The sequence below is a fragment of the Anoplopoma fimbria genome, chromosome 3, assembly GCF_027596085.1.
Source record: "Anoplopoma fimbria isolate UVic2021 breed Golden Eagle Sablefish chromosome 3, Afim_UVic_2022, whole genome shotgun sequence".
NCBI lineage: Eukaryota > Metazoa > Chordata > Actinopteri > Perciformes > Anoplopomatidae > Anoplopoma > Anoplopoma fimbria.
Genome location: NC_072451.1, coordinates 279,726 through 295,922, shown reverse-complemented (window position 1 = coordinate 295,922; position 16,197 = coordinate 279,726). Strand labels below are relative to the sequence as shown.

The 16,197-nt window shown below is 42.0% G+C and overlaps 2 protein-coding genes across 2 annotated transcripts in view; one reads left to right on the top strand and one right to left on the bottom strand.

Moving 5' to 3' along the window:
• The first annotated feature begins 755 nt into the window (after window positions 1-755).
• On the top strand, window positions 756-10,312 carry klhl18 (kelch-like family member 18). The gene is given in 11 exon segments (XM_054627460.1): window positions 756-897; window positions 3,368-3,498; window positions 3,596-3,736; window positions 4,719-4,917; window positions 5,006-5,166; window positions 6,051-6,187; window positions 6,601-6,823; window positions 7,513-7,617; window positions 7,804-7,915; window positions 9,343-9,498; window positions 9,500-10,312. Coding segments are annotated over 11 exon segments (1,737 nt in total). The 5' UTR covers window position 756; the 3' UTR covers window positions 9,731-10,312.
• Window positions 10,313-10,348: 36 nt separating this feature from the next.
• bfsp2 (beaded filament structural protein 2, phakinin) overlaps window positions 10,349-16,197 on the bottom strand; it is a 6,539-nt gene continuing 690 nt past the window's right edge. The window contains 6 exon segments of the mRNA XM_054627474.1: window positions 10,349-11,768; window positions 12,148-12,368; window positions 14,163-14,291; window positions 14,375-14,536; window positions 15,021-15,177; window positions 15,833-15,915. Of these exon segments, the coding sequence (XP_054483449.1) occupies window positions 11,696-11,768; window positions 12,148-12,368; window positions 14,163-14,291; window positions 14,375-14,536; window positions 15,021-15,177; window positions 15,833-15,915 (825 nt within the window). The 3' untranslated portion in view covers window positions 10,349-11,695.

The following is a 16,197-nucleotide window of genomic DNA, read 5'->3' as shown; positions in this document are numbered from 1 at the left end:
TACCAGAGATATACTAGAGATATACTAGAGATGTACCAGAGATATACTAGAGATATACCAGAGATATACTAGATGTACCAGAGATGTACCAGAGATATACTAGAGATGTACCAGAGATGTACCAGAGATGTACCAGAGATGTACTAGAGATGCAGGTGGGACCGGATGCGGGTCTTTTATTGTGGAGGGCCGGTGAACATGGAGGACCGGATGCAGGTCTCTTATTGTGGAGGACTGGATGCAGGTCTCTTATTGTGGAGGACCGGATGCAGGTCTCTTATTGTGGAGGACTGGATGCAGGTCTCTTATTGTGGAGGACCGGATGCAGGTCTCTTATTGTGGAGGACCGGATGCAGGTCTCTTATTGTGGAGGACCGGATGCAGGTCTCTTATTGTGGAGGGGACCGGATGCAGGTCTCTTATTGTGGAGGGGACCGGATGCAGGTCTCTTACTGTGGAGGACCGGATGCAGGTCTCTTATTGTGGAGGACCGGATGCAGGTCTCTTATTGTGGAGGACCGGATGCAGGTCTCTTATTGTGGAGGGGACCGGATGCAGGTCTCTTATTGTGGAGGGGACCGGATGCAGGTCTCTTATTGTGGAGGACCGGATGCAGGTCTCTTATTGTGGAGGACCGGATGCAGGTCTCTTATTGTGGAGGACCGGATGCAGGTCTCTTATTGTGGAGGGGACCGGATGCAGGTCTCTTATTGTGGAGGGGACCGGATGCAGGTCTCTTATTGTGGAGGGGACCGGATGCAGCTGAACATGGGGGACAGGGTCTGTGAGGAGCTCGAGGACTTGGTTCACTTCTCAGTTGATGATCTGCCCGCACGAGGCTATGTCGTCATGGAGGAGATCCGACGTCAGGGGAAGCTCTGTGACGTCACGCTCAAGGTAACTCTGACGACGCTCGAGGCCGGAGCTAGCCTGCTAGCTAGCTGCTAGCTGACCGGCTGCTAATAACATGCTAGCAGCCTGTCAGCTAGCAGTGTAGATGCTAATAACATGCTAGCAGCCTGTCAGCTAGCAGTGTAGATGCTAATAACATGCTAGCAGCCTGTCAGCTAGCAGTGTAGATGCTAATAACATGCTAACAGCCTGTCAGCTAGCAGTGTAGATGCTAATAACATGCTAGCAGCCTGTCAGCTAGCAGTGTAGATGCTAATAACATGCTAGCAGCCTGTCAGCTAGCAGTGTAGATGCTAATAACATGCTAGCAGCCTGTCAGCTAGCAGTGTAGGTGCTAATAACATGCTAGCAGCCTGTCAGCTAGCAGTGTAGGTGCTAATAACATGCTAGCAGCCTGTCAGCTAGCAGTGTAGATGCTAATAACATGCTAGCAGCCTGTCAGCTAGCAGTGTAGATGCTAATAACATGCTAGCAGCCTGTCAGCTAGCAGTGTAGATGCTAATAACATGCTAGCAGCCTGTCAGCTAGCAGTGTAGGTGCTAATAACATGCTAGCAGCCTGTCAGCTAGCTCAGCTGACCTCTGACCCCTGAGACGATGCTGCTGGTTGACCGTCACGTTGTCATGGTGATCACAGAGTTTCTTAAAGTGCTGGATGGGTCCTTCTTTATAGTACAAGTACCACGGTGTACAAGTACCACGGTGTACAAGTACCACAGTGTACAAGTACCACGGTGTACAAGTACCACGGTGTGACAGTACAAGTACCACAGTGTTCAAGTACCACAGGGTGACAGTACAAGTACCACAGTGTACAAGTACCACAGTGTACAAGTACCACGGTGTACAAGTACCACAGTGTTCAAGTACCACGGTGTGACAGTACAAGTACCACAGTGTTCAAGTACCACAGTGTTCAAGTACCACAGGGTGACAGTACAAGTACCACAGTGTACAAGTACCACAGTGTACAAGTACCACAGGGTGCAAGTACCACAGTGTGACAGTAGCACAGTGTGACAGTAGCACAGTGTGACAGTAGCACAGTGTACAAGTACCACAGTGTGTCAGTACAAGTACCACAGTGTGACAGTACCACAGTGTGCAAGTAGCACAGTGTGACAGTAGCACAGTGTGACAGTACAAGTAGCACAGTGTGACAGTAGCACAGTGTGACAGTACAAGTACCACAGTGTGACAGTACCACAGTGTGACAGTAGCACAGTGTGACAGTACCACAGTGTGACAGTACCACAGTGTGACAGTAGCACAGTGTGACAGTACTCTGCAAATTTCCCCGCTGCGGGACTAATAAAGGATTATCTTATCTTATCTTATCTTATCTTACTCTACTACAGTCAAAGTCCTGCGTTCTGTCCCTGATTGAGTGAAAGTATTAACAGCACAGGGCTAAAAGCTTTAGAGTTCTCTGAAGATTGTGTTGCATCAACATAATTATAAATATATTTTCCTTTTTACAATTGAAACGCACCAAAGAAAACCTGTGTTCTGTGTGAGAACCATAATGTGCTACATGTCCTGAAGGTTCTCTAAATGAGCGTTCATGTCATTCAAACGTCTCGCTCTAGGAGTAAGACGTTTGTGAGAGACAGCACTTTCTCTATTCTACCATTCCAGGATATGTCTTTGTTCTGTTTTTATTATATTATAAAGCAGCAGCTTCATGATCGCAGAGGAACTGGCAGCGTTTTCCTGTTATGGGAATTTGATATTTTCTCAGATTCTAAAACAATATAGAGATCTGTTCTGAAGCAGTTTAAAAAAAGAGTGTCCTTATTATTCAAACTGTGATATCCATTTGTGGAGAAGTTATGTAATATAAGGAGAGACCAAGCCAACAGCATCTGCTTATGAAAGTTTGACATTTGACTTGATTATGTTTTCAGGAATATTAATACCTGTACCAAACGTCAGGTTTCTAATGGTCGAGGCCTCAAGTGAGGCTTTGAATGTCTGCCGTCATATTTTAAGACTGATTTAGTATTATTCTAGTTCTATAAATGTAATTCATGGTGCTGTTAGATTGCTGCTAGACCGCCCCCTGCTGCTCTCTTTGTGTGCTGCAAATGGGAGAGTAAACTGGACCAAAAAGGAATTCCACAGCTTTTCTTACTTTGTACATTTGTATGTTTTATGTGAACACAGTTTATAGAGAACACTGTTTATAGAGAACACTGTTTATAGAGAACACTGTGAGGTCTACAGGTGAGAACACTGTGAGGTCTACAGGTGAGAACACTGTGAGGTCTACAGGTGAGAACACTGTGAGGTCTACAGGTGAGAACACTGTGAGGTCTACAGGTGAGAACACTGTGAGGTCTACAGGTGAGAACACTGTGAGGTCTACAGGTGAGAACACTGTGAGGTCTACAGGTGAGAACACTGTGAGGTCTACAGGTGAGAACACTTCTATTCACATCCCGTTCTCTCTGCAGGTCGGGGATCATAAGTTCAGCGCTCACCGGATCATTCTGGCGGCCTCCATCCCGTACTTTCATGCCATGTTCACCATGGACATGGTGGAGTGTAAACAGGACGAGATCTTGATGCAGGGCATGGACCCCAGGTAACCAAAGACCAGTACCCAGCAACCAGTCTGAGACCAGTACAGGTGCTCACACACCAGTCTTCCTGCAGTCTAACCAGTCCCTGTCTCCCTGCAGTGCTCTGGAGGCTCTGATAAACTTTGCGTACAGCGGCCATGTTGCCATTGACCAGCAGAACGTTCAGTCTCTCCTGATTGGCTCGAGCTTCCTGCAGCTGCAGAACGTTAAAGACGCCTGCTGCTCCTTCCTGCAGGAGAGGTCAGTGACACGCCACCGCACACGCTCAGTACGCTCTGACTCATCAGACCACTTCAATCTATGAATTAGAACTAAAGTAAAGTCCTGTGACGTACAAATCAAGGCTTCACACTTACGGATGAAGTACCCATCAGATGGACATCCAGTCCTGGACTGAACGGTGGACAATAGGTGGCCCCCTTTAGAGTGGACAATAGGTGGCCCCCTTTAGAGTGGACAATAGGTGGCCCCCTTTAGAGTGGACAATAGGTGGCCCCCTTTAGAGTGGACAATAGGTGGCCCCCTTTAGAGTGGACAATAGTGTGACCTGATGACTTTACTTTAAAACTCTGACAAAACCATCTCACCACAACGATCATATCATATGATCTTCAACAGCAGATGTAGTTGCAGAGTCAGTGTTGGAATAAATAAATAACTTTAATAAATAAATAACTTAATAAATAAATAACTTCATAAATAACTTAATAAGTAACTTAATAAGTAACTTAATAAATAACTTAATAAATAACTAAATAAAAAACTAAATAAAAAACTAAATAAATAACTTAATAAATAACTTAATAAAAAACGTAATAAATAACGAAATAAATAAGGAAATAAATAACTTAATAAAAACTAAATAAATAACTTAACAAAAAACTAAATAAATAACTTAATAAAAAAATAACTAAATAAATAACTTAATAAATAACTTAATAAAAACTAAATAAAAAACTAAATAAATAACTTAATAAAAAACGTAATAATAACTAAATAAAAAACTAAATAAATAATTAAATAAATAACTTAATAAAAAACGTAATAATAACTAAATAAATAACTTGATAAGTAACAAAATAACTGAGCTAACAGCGAACGTATGAAGGTTGCATCAAGTTACGGGAATCAAATAATGACATGGATTGATTTGAGATTAAAGAGTGCTGACTCGTCTCTGTCTCTCTGTCTTCCTGTCTGCCTGCTGCTCCGTGGTGCTCAGGTTGCATCCTAAGAACTGTCTGGGTGTGCGACAGTTTGCAGAGACCATGATGTGCACGACTCTGTACGACTCGGCCAACAGCTTTCTCCATCAGCACTTTGTGGAGGTTTCTGTGTCCGATGAGTTTCTAGGTCTGAGGACGGAGGAGGTGCTGGAGCTGGTCGGCTGTGACGAACTCAACATTAAAGCAGAGGAACAGGTGAGGCCCCTGAAGCCATTAGGGGAAAACACACCTGTTGTACCTGTACAGGTGTTTGAGGTGTACTGACTGTGTTGTACCTGTGCAGGTGTTTGAGGCAGTGCTGGCCTGGGTTCATCATGACCAGGACCTGAGGGAGTCCGTGCTGCCGGAGCTGCTGTCAAAGATCAGACTTCCTCTGTGTCGACCTCAGTTCCTGTCAGACAGAGTCCAGCAGGAGGAACTGGTACGCTGCTGCCATAAATGCAGGTGAATCAGAAAACAGGTTTTCCACTATGTACAAGTAATATGTTGCTGCTGCCAACCTCTAGTTGTTGACTGGTAACTGAACTGTGTCATAGTTAAACTCTTATTCTTGTTTTAACGCTTGTCTCTGTCTCTGACTCTTGTCTCTGACTCTTGTCTCTGTCTCTCTGACTCTGACTCTTGTCTCTGACTCTTGTCTCTTGTCTCTCTCTTGTCTCTGACTCTTGTCTCTGTCTCTGTCTCTCGTCTCTCTGTCTCTGACTCTTGTCTCTTGTCTCTGTCTCTCGTCTCTGTCTCTGTCTCTTGTCTCTCTTGTCTCTGTCTCTCGTCTCTTGTCTCTGACTCTTGTCTCTGTCTCTGTCTCTGTCTCTGACTCTTGTCTCTGACTCTGTCTCTGTCTCTTGTCTCTGTCTCTTGTCTCTGTCTCTTGTCTCTGACTCTTGTCTCTGACTCTTGTCTCTGTGCTCTTGTCTCTGTCTCTTGTCTCTGACTCTTGTCTCTCTCTGTCTCTCTTGTCTCTGACTCTTGTCTCTTGTCTTGTCTCTTGTCTCTGTCTCTTGTCTCTGTCTCTTGTCTCTCTTGTCTCTGTCTCTTGTCTCTCTCTGACTCTTGTCTCTGTCTCTTGTCTCTGACTCTTGTCTCTGACTCTTGTCTCTGTCTTGTCTCTGTCTCTGACTCTTGTCTCTGACTCTTGTCTCTGTGACTCTTGAGGAAGAGTAGCTCGGTTTTGTCCAGGTTCAGCTCTCTTGTCTCTGACTCTTGTCTCTGTGCCTTGTCTCTGACTCTTGTCTCTGTCTCTTGTCTCTGTCTCTTGTCTCTGACTCTTGTCTCTGACTCTTGTCTCTGTGCCTTGTCTCTGACTCTGCTGTGTTCCTGTTTCCTGTCAGAGATCTTGTGGATGAAGCTAAAGATTTCCACCTGATGCCAGAACGTCGTCCTCACCTTCCCGCCTTCAAGACAAGACAAAGGTGCTGCACGTCCATTACAGGACTCATCTACGCTGTGGGAGGACTCAACAGCTCAGGTACACAATCACCTGTCTGTCTGTCTGTCTGTCTGTCTGTCTGTCTGTCTGTCTGAGCAAACCTGTCTGAAGCTGCACGAGACGATTATTATCTGATAAGTCGATAAACATATAAAATATATATATATATATATATATATATATTTAATTATTTATATATATATATATATTTAATTATTTATATATATATATATTTAATTATTTATATATATATATATATATATATATATATATACACACACACACACACACACACACACACACACACACACACACACACACCACAGCGTGACTCATGAATGTGCCGTTTACTCAGCTCAGAAGTTTATATGACTGACCAATCACAGGCTGTGTGATGTCATCTCAGATGATGTGATTGGTCCTCAGCTCACAGCCGGTGTTTCTCTCCTCAGGTGACTCCTTAAACGTGGTCGAAATGTTTGATCCAATCGGGAACTTCTGGGAGCGCTGTCAGCCAATGAGAACAGCTCGCAGCAGAGTGGGCGTGGCAGTTATAAACGGCCTGCTGTACGCCATTGGTGGATACGACGGCCAATCACGACTTAGCACGGTGGAGGTTTACAACCCGGAGACGGACAGTTGGACCCGTGTGTCGAGCATGAATAGCCAGCGCAGGTACACTGATCAATACACTGATCTATACACTGATCTATACACTGATCTATACACTGATCTATACACTGATCTATACACTGATCTATACACTGATCTATACACTGATCTGATCTATACACTGATCTATACACTGATCTATACACTGATCTATACACTGATCTATACACTGATCTATACACTGATCAATACACTGATCTATACACTGATCTATACACTGATCAATACACTGATCAATACACTGATCTATACACTGATCTATACACTGATCTATACACTGATCAATACACTGATCTATACACTGATCTATACTGATCTATACACTGATCTATACACTGATCAATACACTGATCTATACACTGATCTATACACTGATCTATACACTGATCTATACACTGATCTATACACTGATCTATACACTGATCTATACACTGATCTATACACTGATCAATACACTGATCACTGATCTATACATACACTGATCTATACACTGATCTATACACTGATCTATACACTGATCTATACACTGATCTATACACTGATCTATACACTGATCAATACACTGATCTATACACTGATCTATACACTGATCTATACTCTGATCTATACTGATCCTGAAACAGTGGATCTATACACTGATAACACTGATTATACACTGATCTATACTGATCAGCGCATGTTGTCGTCCTCAGCGCCATGGGAACGGTTGTGATTGACGGTCATATCTACGTCTGTGGTGGCTACGACGGAAAATCATCTCTGAACTCTGTGGAGTGTTACTCTCCAGAGACCGACAGGTGAGTCACCTGACGGACGTTAGCTTCACACAGGGGCCCGACGTTGGCTTCACACAGGGGCCCGACGTTGGCTTCACACAGGGGCCTTCATAGAGGTTTAGGAGTTAACCACCCCGGAGTATCAGTCTGCAGATTTGTGTTTTCATTTCCTGAACAATCATTAACTGTGTTATGGACCTGCTTCAGGTGGACGGTGGTGACGGAGATGAGTGCCAGTCGCAGTGCTGCAGGTGTGACGGTGTTTGACGGACGCATCTTTGTCTCTGGCGGCCATGACGGTTTACAGATCTTCAACACGGTCAGTTTGATTGTGGAGGTTAAAAAGCTGAATCTGTAAAATATTCATGTTCTATACACCTATAAATGTATTTAATATACACGTATACATGTATTTAATATAAATATATAAATGTATTTAATATTTACGTATACATGTATTTAATATAAATATATAAATATATTTAATATACACGCATACATGTATTTAATATAAATATATAAATGTATTTAATATTTACGTATACATGTATTTAATATAAATATATAAATATATTTAATATACACGCATACATGTATTTAATATAAATATATAAATGTATTTAATATACACAAATACAAGTATTTAATATAAATGTATTTAATATACATGCATACATGTATTTAATATAAATATATAAATGTATTTAATATACACATATACAAGTACTTAATATAAATATATAAATGTATTTAATATACATGCATACATGTATTTAATATACACGTATACATGTATTTAATATACACGTATAAATGTATTTAATATAAATGTATAAATGTATTTAATATACACGTATACATGAATTTAATATACACGTATACATGTATTTAATATACACGTATACATGTATTTAATATAAATATATACATGAATTTAATATAAACGTATAAATGTATTTAATATAAACGTATAAATGTATTTAATATACACGTATAAATGTATTTAATATACACGTATACGTGTATTTAATATACACGTATACATGAATTTAATATAAACGTATAAATGTATTTAATATAAACGTATAAATGTATTTAATATAAATATATACATGTATTTAATATACACGTATACATGAATTTAATATAAATATATACATGTATTTAATATACACGAATACAAGTATTTAATATAAATATATAAATGTATTTAATATACATGCATACATGTATTTAATATAAATATATAAATGTATTTAATATAATATACACGTATACAAGTACTTAATATAATATAAATGTATTTAATATACACATACATGTATTTAATATAATATAAATATAATATGTACTTAATATAAATATATATGTATTTAATATACATGCATACATGTATTTAATATAAATATATAAATGTATTTAATATACACGTATATTTAATATATTTAATATACACGTATACATGTATTTAATATACACGTATACATGTATTTAATATAAATATATACATGTATTTAATATACAATATAAATGTATTTAATACAAACGTATAAATGTATTTAATATACACGTATACATGTATTTAATATAAATATATACATGTATTTAATGTTAATATATAAACATATTTAATATAAATATATAAATGTATTTAATATAAATATATAAATGTATTTAATATAGATATATACACGTATTTAATGTTAATATATACACGTAGTAACTGTTGCCCCCCCACCCCTGCAGGTGGAGTACTACAACCACCACACTAACCGGTGGCACCCCGCGGCGGCCATGATGAACAAGCGGTGCCGTCACGGGGCGGCGGCTCTGGGCAGTCACATGTACGTGGCGGGGGGGTACGACGGCTCGGGCTTCCTGAGCGGGGCGGAGGTGTTCAGCTGGCGCGGCGGGGCAGTGGAGCCCCCTGGTGGCCATGAACACGCGGCGCAGCAGAGTGTCGCTGGTCTCCACGTCAGGACGCCTGTACGCCGTGGGCGGCTACGACGGGCAGTCCAACCTCAGTTCGGTGGAGATGTACAACCCCGACACCACCCGCTGGACCTTCATGACCCCCATGCTCTGCCACGAGGGGGGGGTGGGGGTCGGCTGCGTCCCGCTGCAGCCCGCCTAAACCCTCCAATCAGAGGCTGACGATTGGTGCGTTACTGACGGTCGCGGCGAGAAGACGGCGTCCTCCGCCGACGCTCGCTGGGCTTCATCGGTACGACGGCCGGCTCAGACCTGCACACTGACGCCGGGCCTGTGGGATTCTGGGTAAAAACTGTAGAGCTAGCCCGCGGAGGATAGCTGCTAGCATTGTGCTATTAGAGAGCGGACCGATTAATGTTCAATATTGATTCTATACTACGACAGGAAGGCACTTCCTCTTCAGAACAAAGCTGCTGATACAGGAGGACCGCTCGGACCCGTTCTCAGTGACCTCACTGTTTTATTGATCGACTGTCATCAAAGAGTGTGATTGACAGGAAATGGAGCGGCAGACACATGGAGAAGACAGAAACGTGTCTGTGTTTATGAGAGCGAGTGAGACATCTGTCTGAAGTCCTCACACTGGTCCAGGTGGCTTCAGTGCTGACGCCGTGCTGACGCCGTGCTGGAGGCCGTGCTGGAGGCCGTGCTGAGGCCGTGCTGACGGCGTGCTGACGGCGTGCTGACGGCGTGCTGACGGCGTGCTGACGGCGTGCTGGAGGCCGTGCTGACTGGCGTGCTGACGGCGTGCGTGCTGGAGGCCGTGGCGTCGGACGGACCTCCTCCGGTCATCTACATGGTGGTTCATCTTAAAGGGGGCTACTGAGGAAGTCAAACATGTGGATGCTAATCTGATAGATGCTAACATGCTAACACCAACATGTTGGGGACCAGTGTGAGGACAGAGCTGTGGTCTCCATGGTAACCGTCACCGGGGACGCTTTGTCTTCGTCTTTGTCCTGCTGAGCGTCCATGTATGGGACAGACCATAATATCCTGTCATGTGACCGTGGTGCTGGAGGAGGAACCGGGATCATCATGTCTTAATAATCCTTTGATGTTGTTACATTGTGTCTGATGAGACTTAATCAATGAATGTCAATATATTGATTATTGATCTGCATTACTGTCTATGAAAACCTCCCAGAGCTTTCGGCTACCTCAGCATTGATCTCTGTTGTCACGGAGACGGTTCAGCTGGGATCACGTGACCTGATGAAGGCCATGAACATGAATACTGAAATGTCATATGATTAATATGGATCAATATCTGAGGTTATTGATTTGTCGCTCTGCAGCCTCCGTAATAACAGTGGTGATTGATTGATTGATTGATTGATTGATTGATTTGTGGATCATTAAAGAGGCTGCTGTTTCCTGATTGAACCGTCTGATCGTGTGTGAACAATGAATGTTATTGATCACTGATCAATCCAGCTTCATACAGTGATCAGAAACAAAACAGCCAGACTCCATTATGGACTTTAATATCTTTTCATTTCCAAAATTCAAACGTACAAATCTCCATCATGACATCATCCTAATCAATATGTTTTATGTTAATGAGCTTTTTATTAAAGTTTATAATAAAACGCAGCGTTCTTCAGGAGAAAATCTGACACATTACGTTTGAAAAGGTTTATTTTATTTATGTCACTGAATGATTCAAATCAATATCCTCAAAGTTACTCAGAAACATCAAGAGAAGAAGAACAAGCGTCACATGACTCACTGGCCATGATGTCATCAGGCCAACACACCCGTCTCACTGAAGGGGAGTTTGATTTATTCACCTTAACTCTGATGTATGCTCATCAAAGGTCAGCTCCTTAGTATCCCACAATCCTTTGTGAGGTGGTCACTCCTTAACGGTGCATTCAGGGAACCCTCGGAACTCATAAAGTGACATCATATGTTCCTCAGGTGTTCTGGGACCTGGTTTACATGAGGACCCTTTCAGGACGGGTCCTCAGGTGTTCTGGGACCTGGTTTACCTGAGGACCACATTCACACTTCTGCTGCAGGTTCTCAGCATCACTCACACCTTCACACGTCATCAGGTAGAAACTCCTCCCCTTCAGTCTGCTCCTCAGATCCTCCACCTGGATCATTGTCCTGGAGGTCCTGGAGCAGCAGAAGCACTGGTGGCTCCCTCAGTCTCTGAATGCAGACCTGGACACCTGGACAGGTATTTCTAATCATTAATGTTGACAGTAATGAGAGGCTGTGTTGATGATACGTTCACATGACCATTCATTATGTCATCACTTGTGTTGGGTCACATGACCCTGGTCTGAGCCCTGGTCTGGGTCCTGGTCATGGTCTGAGGTCTGGTCTGAGCCCTGGTCTGGGTCCTGGTCATGGTCTGAGTCCTGGTCTGAGGTCTGGTCCTGGTCTGGGTCCTGGTCACATGACACTGGTCTGAGCCCTGGTCTGGGTCCTGGTCTGAGGTCTGGTCTGAGCCCTGGTCATGGTCTGGGGTCTGGTCTGAGGTCTGGTCCTGGTCCTGGTCTGAGGTCTGGTCTGAGGTCTGGTCCTGGTCCTGGTCTGGGGACTCACGGGTTCTCCTCTCCGTCCAGGATGCCGTGGTAGATGCTGATCTCCTGCTCCAGGCGCTGCTTGTTGCTAAGCAACGTGTCGTAGTCGCGGCGCTGCTGCTCGATGTCTCCGTGGACGTCGTTAAGCTCCGCCTCCAGCTTGTTGACCACAGAGCCCAAGTTCTGCTGCTCCACCTGGTGCCAGTGACGGGCGTCGCCCAGGGAGTTCTCCAGACCACGCCTCTGTGGAGCATTGATCACTGATCAGTTATTGATTACTGATGAGTACTGATCACTGATCAGTTATTGATTACTGATCAGTTATTGATTACTGATGAGAGTATTGATTACTGATGAGAGTAGATTACTGATTACTGATTACTGAGAGTACTGATTACTGATAGTTATTGATTACTGATGAGAGTATTGATTACTGATGAGTACTGATTACTGATGATTATTTGAGTTACTGATTCAGTATTGATTACTGATGAGAGTATTGATTACTGATGAGAGTATTGATTACTGATGAGAGTACTGATTACTGATGAGAGTATTGATTACTGATCAGTTATTGATTACTGATGAGAGTACTGATTACTGATGAGAGTATTGAGAGTATTGATTACTGATGAGAGTATTGATTACTGATGAGAGTATTGATTACTGATGAGAGTATTGATTACTGATCAGTTATTGATTACTGATGAGAGTATTGATTACTGATGAGAGTATTGATTACTGATGAGAGTATTGATTACTGATGAGAGTATTGATTACTGATGAGAGTATTGATTACTGATGAGAGTACTGATTACTGATGAGAGTATTGATTACTGATCAGTTATTGATTACTGATGAGAGTATTGATTACTGATGAGAGTATTGAGAGTATTGATTACTGATGAGAGTATTGATTACTGATGTTATTGATTAGATTATTGATTACTGATGAGAGTATTGATTACTGATGATGATTACTGATCAGTTATTGATTACTGATGAGAGTATTGATTACTGATGAGAGTATTGATTACTGATGAGAGTACTGATTACTGATGAGAGTATTGATTACTGATCAGTTATTGATTACTGATGAGAGTATTGATTACTGATGAGAGTATTGATTACTGATGAGAGTATTGATTACTGATGAGAGTATTGATTACTGATGAGAGTATTGATTACTGATGAGAGTATTGATTACTGATGAGTATTGATTACTGATGAGAGTATTGATTACTGATGAGAGTACTGATTACTGATGAGAGTATTGATTACTGATCAGTTATTGATTACTGATGAGAGTATTGATTACTGATGAGAGTATTGATTATGATGATTACTGATGAGAGTATTGATTACTGATCAGTTATTGATTACTGATGAGAGTATTGATTACTGATGAGTAGTAGAGTATTGATTACTGATGAGAGTATTGATTACTGATGAGAGTATTGATTACTGATGAGAGTATTGATTACTGAGTATTGATTACTGATCAGTTATTGATTACTGATGAGAGTATTGATTACTGATGAGAGTATTGATTACTGATGAGAGTATTGATTACTGATGAGAGTATTGATTACTGATGAGAGTATTGATTACTGATGAGAGTATTGATTACTGATGAGAGTATTGATTACTGATGAGAGTATTGATTACTGATCAGTTATTGATTACTGATGAGAGTATTGATTACTGATGAGAGTATTGATTACTGATGAGAGTATTGATTACTGATGAGAGTATTGATTACTGATCAGTTATTGATTACTGATGAGAGTATTGATTACTGATGAGAGTATTGATTACTGATGAGAGTATTGATTACTGATGAGAGTACTGATTACTGATGAGAGTATTGATTACTGATGAGAGTATTGATTACTGATGAGAGTACTGATTACTGATCAGGTTATTGATTACTGATCACGGTGATGAGGGTATTGGTTATTGATGGAGGGTATTGATGGAGGGTATTGATGGAGGTTATTGGTTATTGATGGAGGGTATTGATGGAGGTTGTCTCACTAGCGCTCTGATGGACTCGGTCTCGGCCTGCAGACTCTGGATCTTGCAGCCGGTGTCGTTGCACTCGGCCTTCAGCGCCTCCACCTGCTCCTCCTCTGGACTCAGTCTGCTGCTCACACACTGCGCCTCCTGAAGCACAAACACACCATCAACACACACCTTCAAGGACAGTCCCACCTGAGAGGACACCTGTGGATGTGAGATGTCCTCACCTTACACTCCAGGTAGCTGTCCGTCTCGGCTCGGTTCCTCTCTGTCACCTTCTCCCAGTGGCTCCTGATGTAGGCCAGGATCTGGTCCAGACTGGTTTCTATGGGAGCGTCAGGTTCGTCCACCTCACGCCCTGCCATCTGACTGTAGAGGACTCGCACGTCCTGTAAGGACAGACAGACAGTAAGTTATTAAAGGGACATTTCACTGACTTTACACATGAAGATCAGTTTACTGGTCAAGAGACGTACAGGAGTCATAATTATAATCAATTAAAAAAAAATCTTAGTCTGTCTTCAAAGATGATTCAATCTTTTAAAGAATAGATGGGAGCAGAATTCTAAATACAATTGCATTCAATTCAAAAGTATTTAAAGTTTCCCTTTTTTCAGTTTTTATGTCTTCAAGAACTTAACTTAATTTTAAAATCTTATAATAAATTAATGAATTAAAGAAATATATTTATATTTTTGTATCTATTGTAATGTGATTTGTTTTAACTTAACATAAATCATGTAAATATCATTTAGAGACACAGTATGAAAGGACATTTCAATTTAATTTCATTTGAAACAAATCAAATGTTTTTTGAGAATGTATCACTGTTAAAGTCTAGACCAGACTTCTTTGAACAGGGTTTGGTTGGACCTGCTCGTGGTTGAGCTCCAGGTCTCGTAGCTCTGCTCTCATGTTCTCCATCTGCTCCTGGAGCTCCGCCTTCGTCAGGTCGGCGTCGTCGATCACTTTGTACAGAGAGCTGATCTCCTCCTGCACCGCCTTCCTGAACGGCTGCTCGTTCTCGAACCTGCAGGACCCAGGGACACGTTACTCCTGCTGCTCAACTTAAACCTAAACCTGGTCCAACTGAGGTCTACTTTAACCTGGTACAACTCAGATCTAACTTAAACCAGGTCTAACTGAGGTCTACTTAAACCAGGTCTAACTGAGGTCTACTTAAACCTGGTACAACTGAGGTCTACTTAAACCAGGTCTAACTGAGGTCTACTTAAACCAGGTCTAACTGAGGTCTACTTAAACCTGGTCTAACTCAGGTCTAACTTAAACCAGGTCTAACTCAGGTCTAACTTAAACCTGGTCTAACTGAGGTCTACTTAAACCAGGTCTAACTGAGGTCTACTTAAACCTGGTCTAACTCAGGTCTAACTTAAACCAGGTCTAACTCAGGTCTAACTTAAACCAGGTCTAACTGAGGTCTACTTAAACCTGGTCTAACTGAGGTCTATTTAAACCTGGTACAACTCAGGTCTAACTTAAACCTGGTCTAACTGAGGTCTACTTAAACCTGGTCTAACTGAGGTCTACTGTGTGTCTGTCTGTCTGTGTGTGTGTGTGTGTGTGTGTGTGTGTGTGTGTGTGTGTGTGTGTGTGTGTGTGTGTGTGTGTGTGTGTGTGTGTGTGTGTGTGTGTGTGTGTGTGTGTGTGTGTGTTTGTCCTCTGACCTGTCCTTGAAGTCCTCAGCGTTGGCCTGAACGTTCTCCGTCTGCAGCATCAGCCGAGCGTTGTCCAGGATCGCTTCACTGACCTGCAGGAAACGCAGGAAATCAGAGCGCTGAGAGCCGCTGGGGCCAGCAGGGGGCACACACACACACACACACACACACACACACACACACACACACACACACACACACACACAGACACACACACACACACACAGACACACACACACTCAGTAAAAACATGGTAACACACACACACACACACACACACACACACACTCTCATTATTGTCTCTCATAGGACTGTGAAATATGTATAACCTGGTAACCATGGTTACACAAAGGCCCCGTGAGTGTTTGGACTTT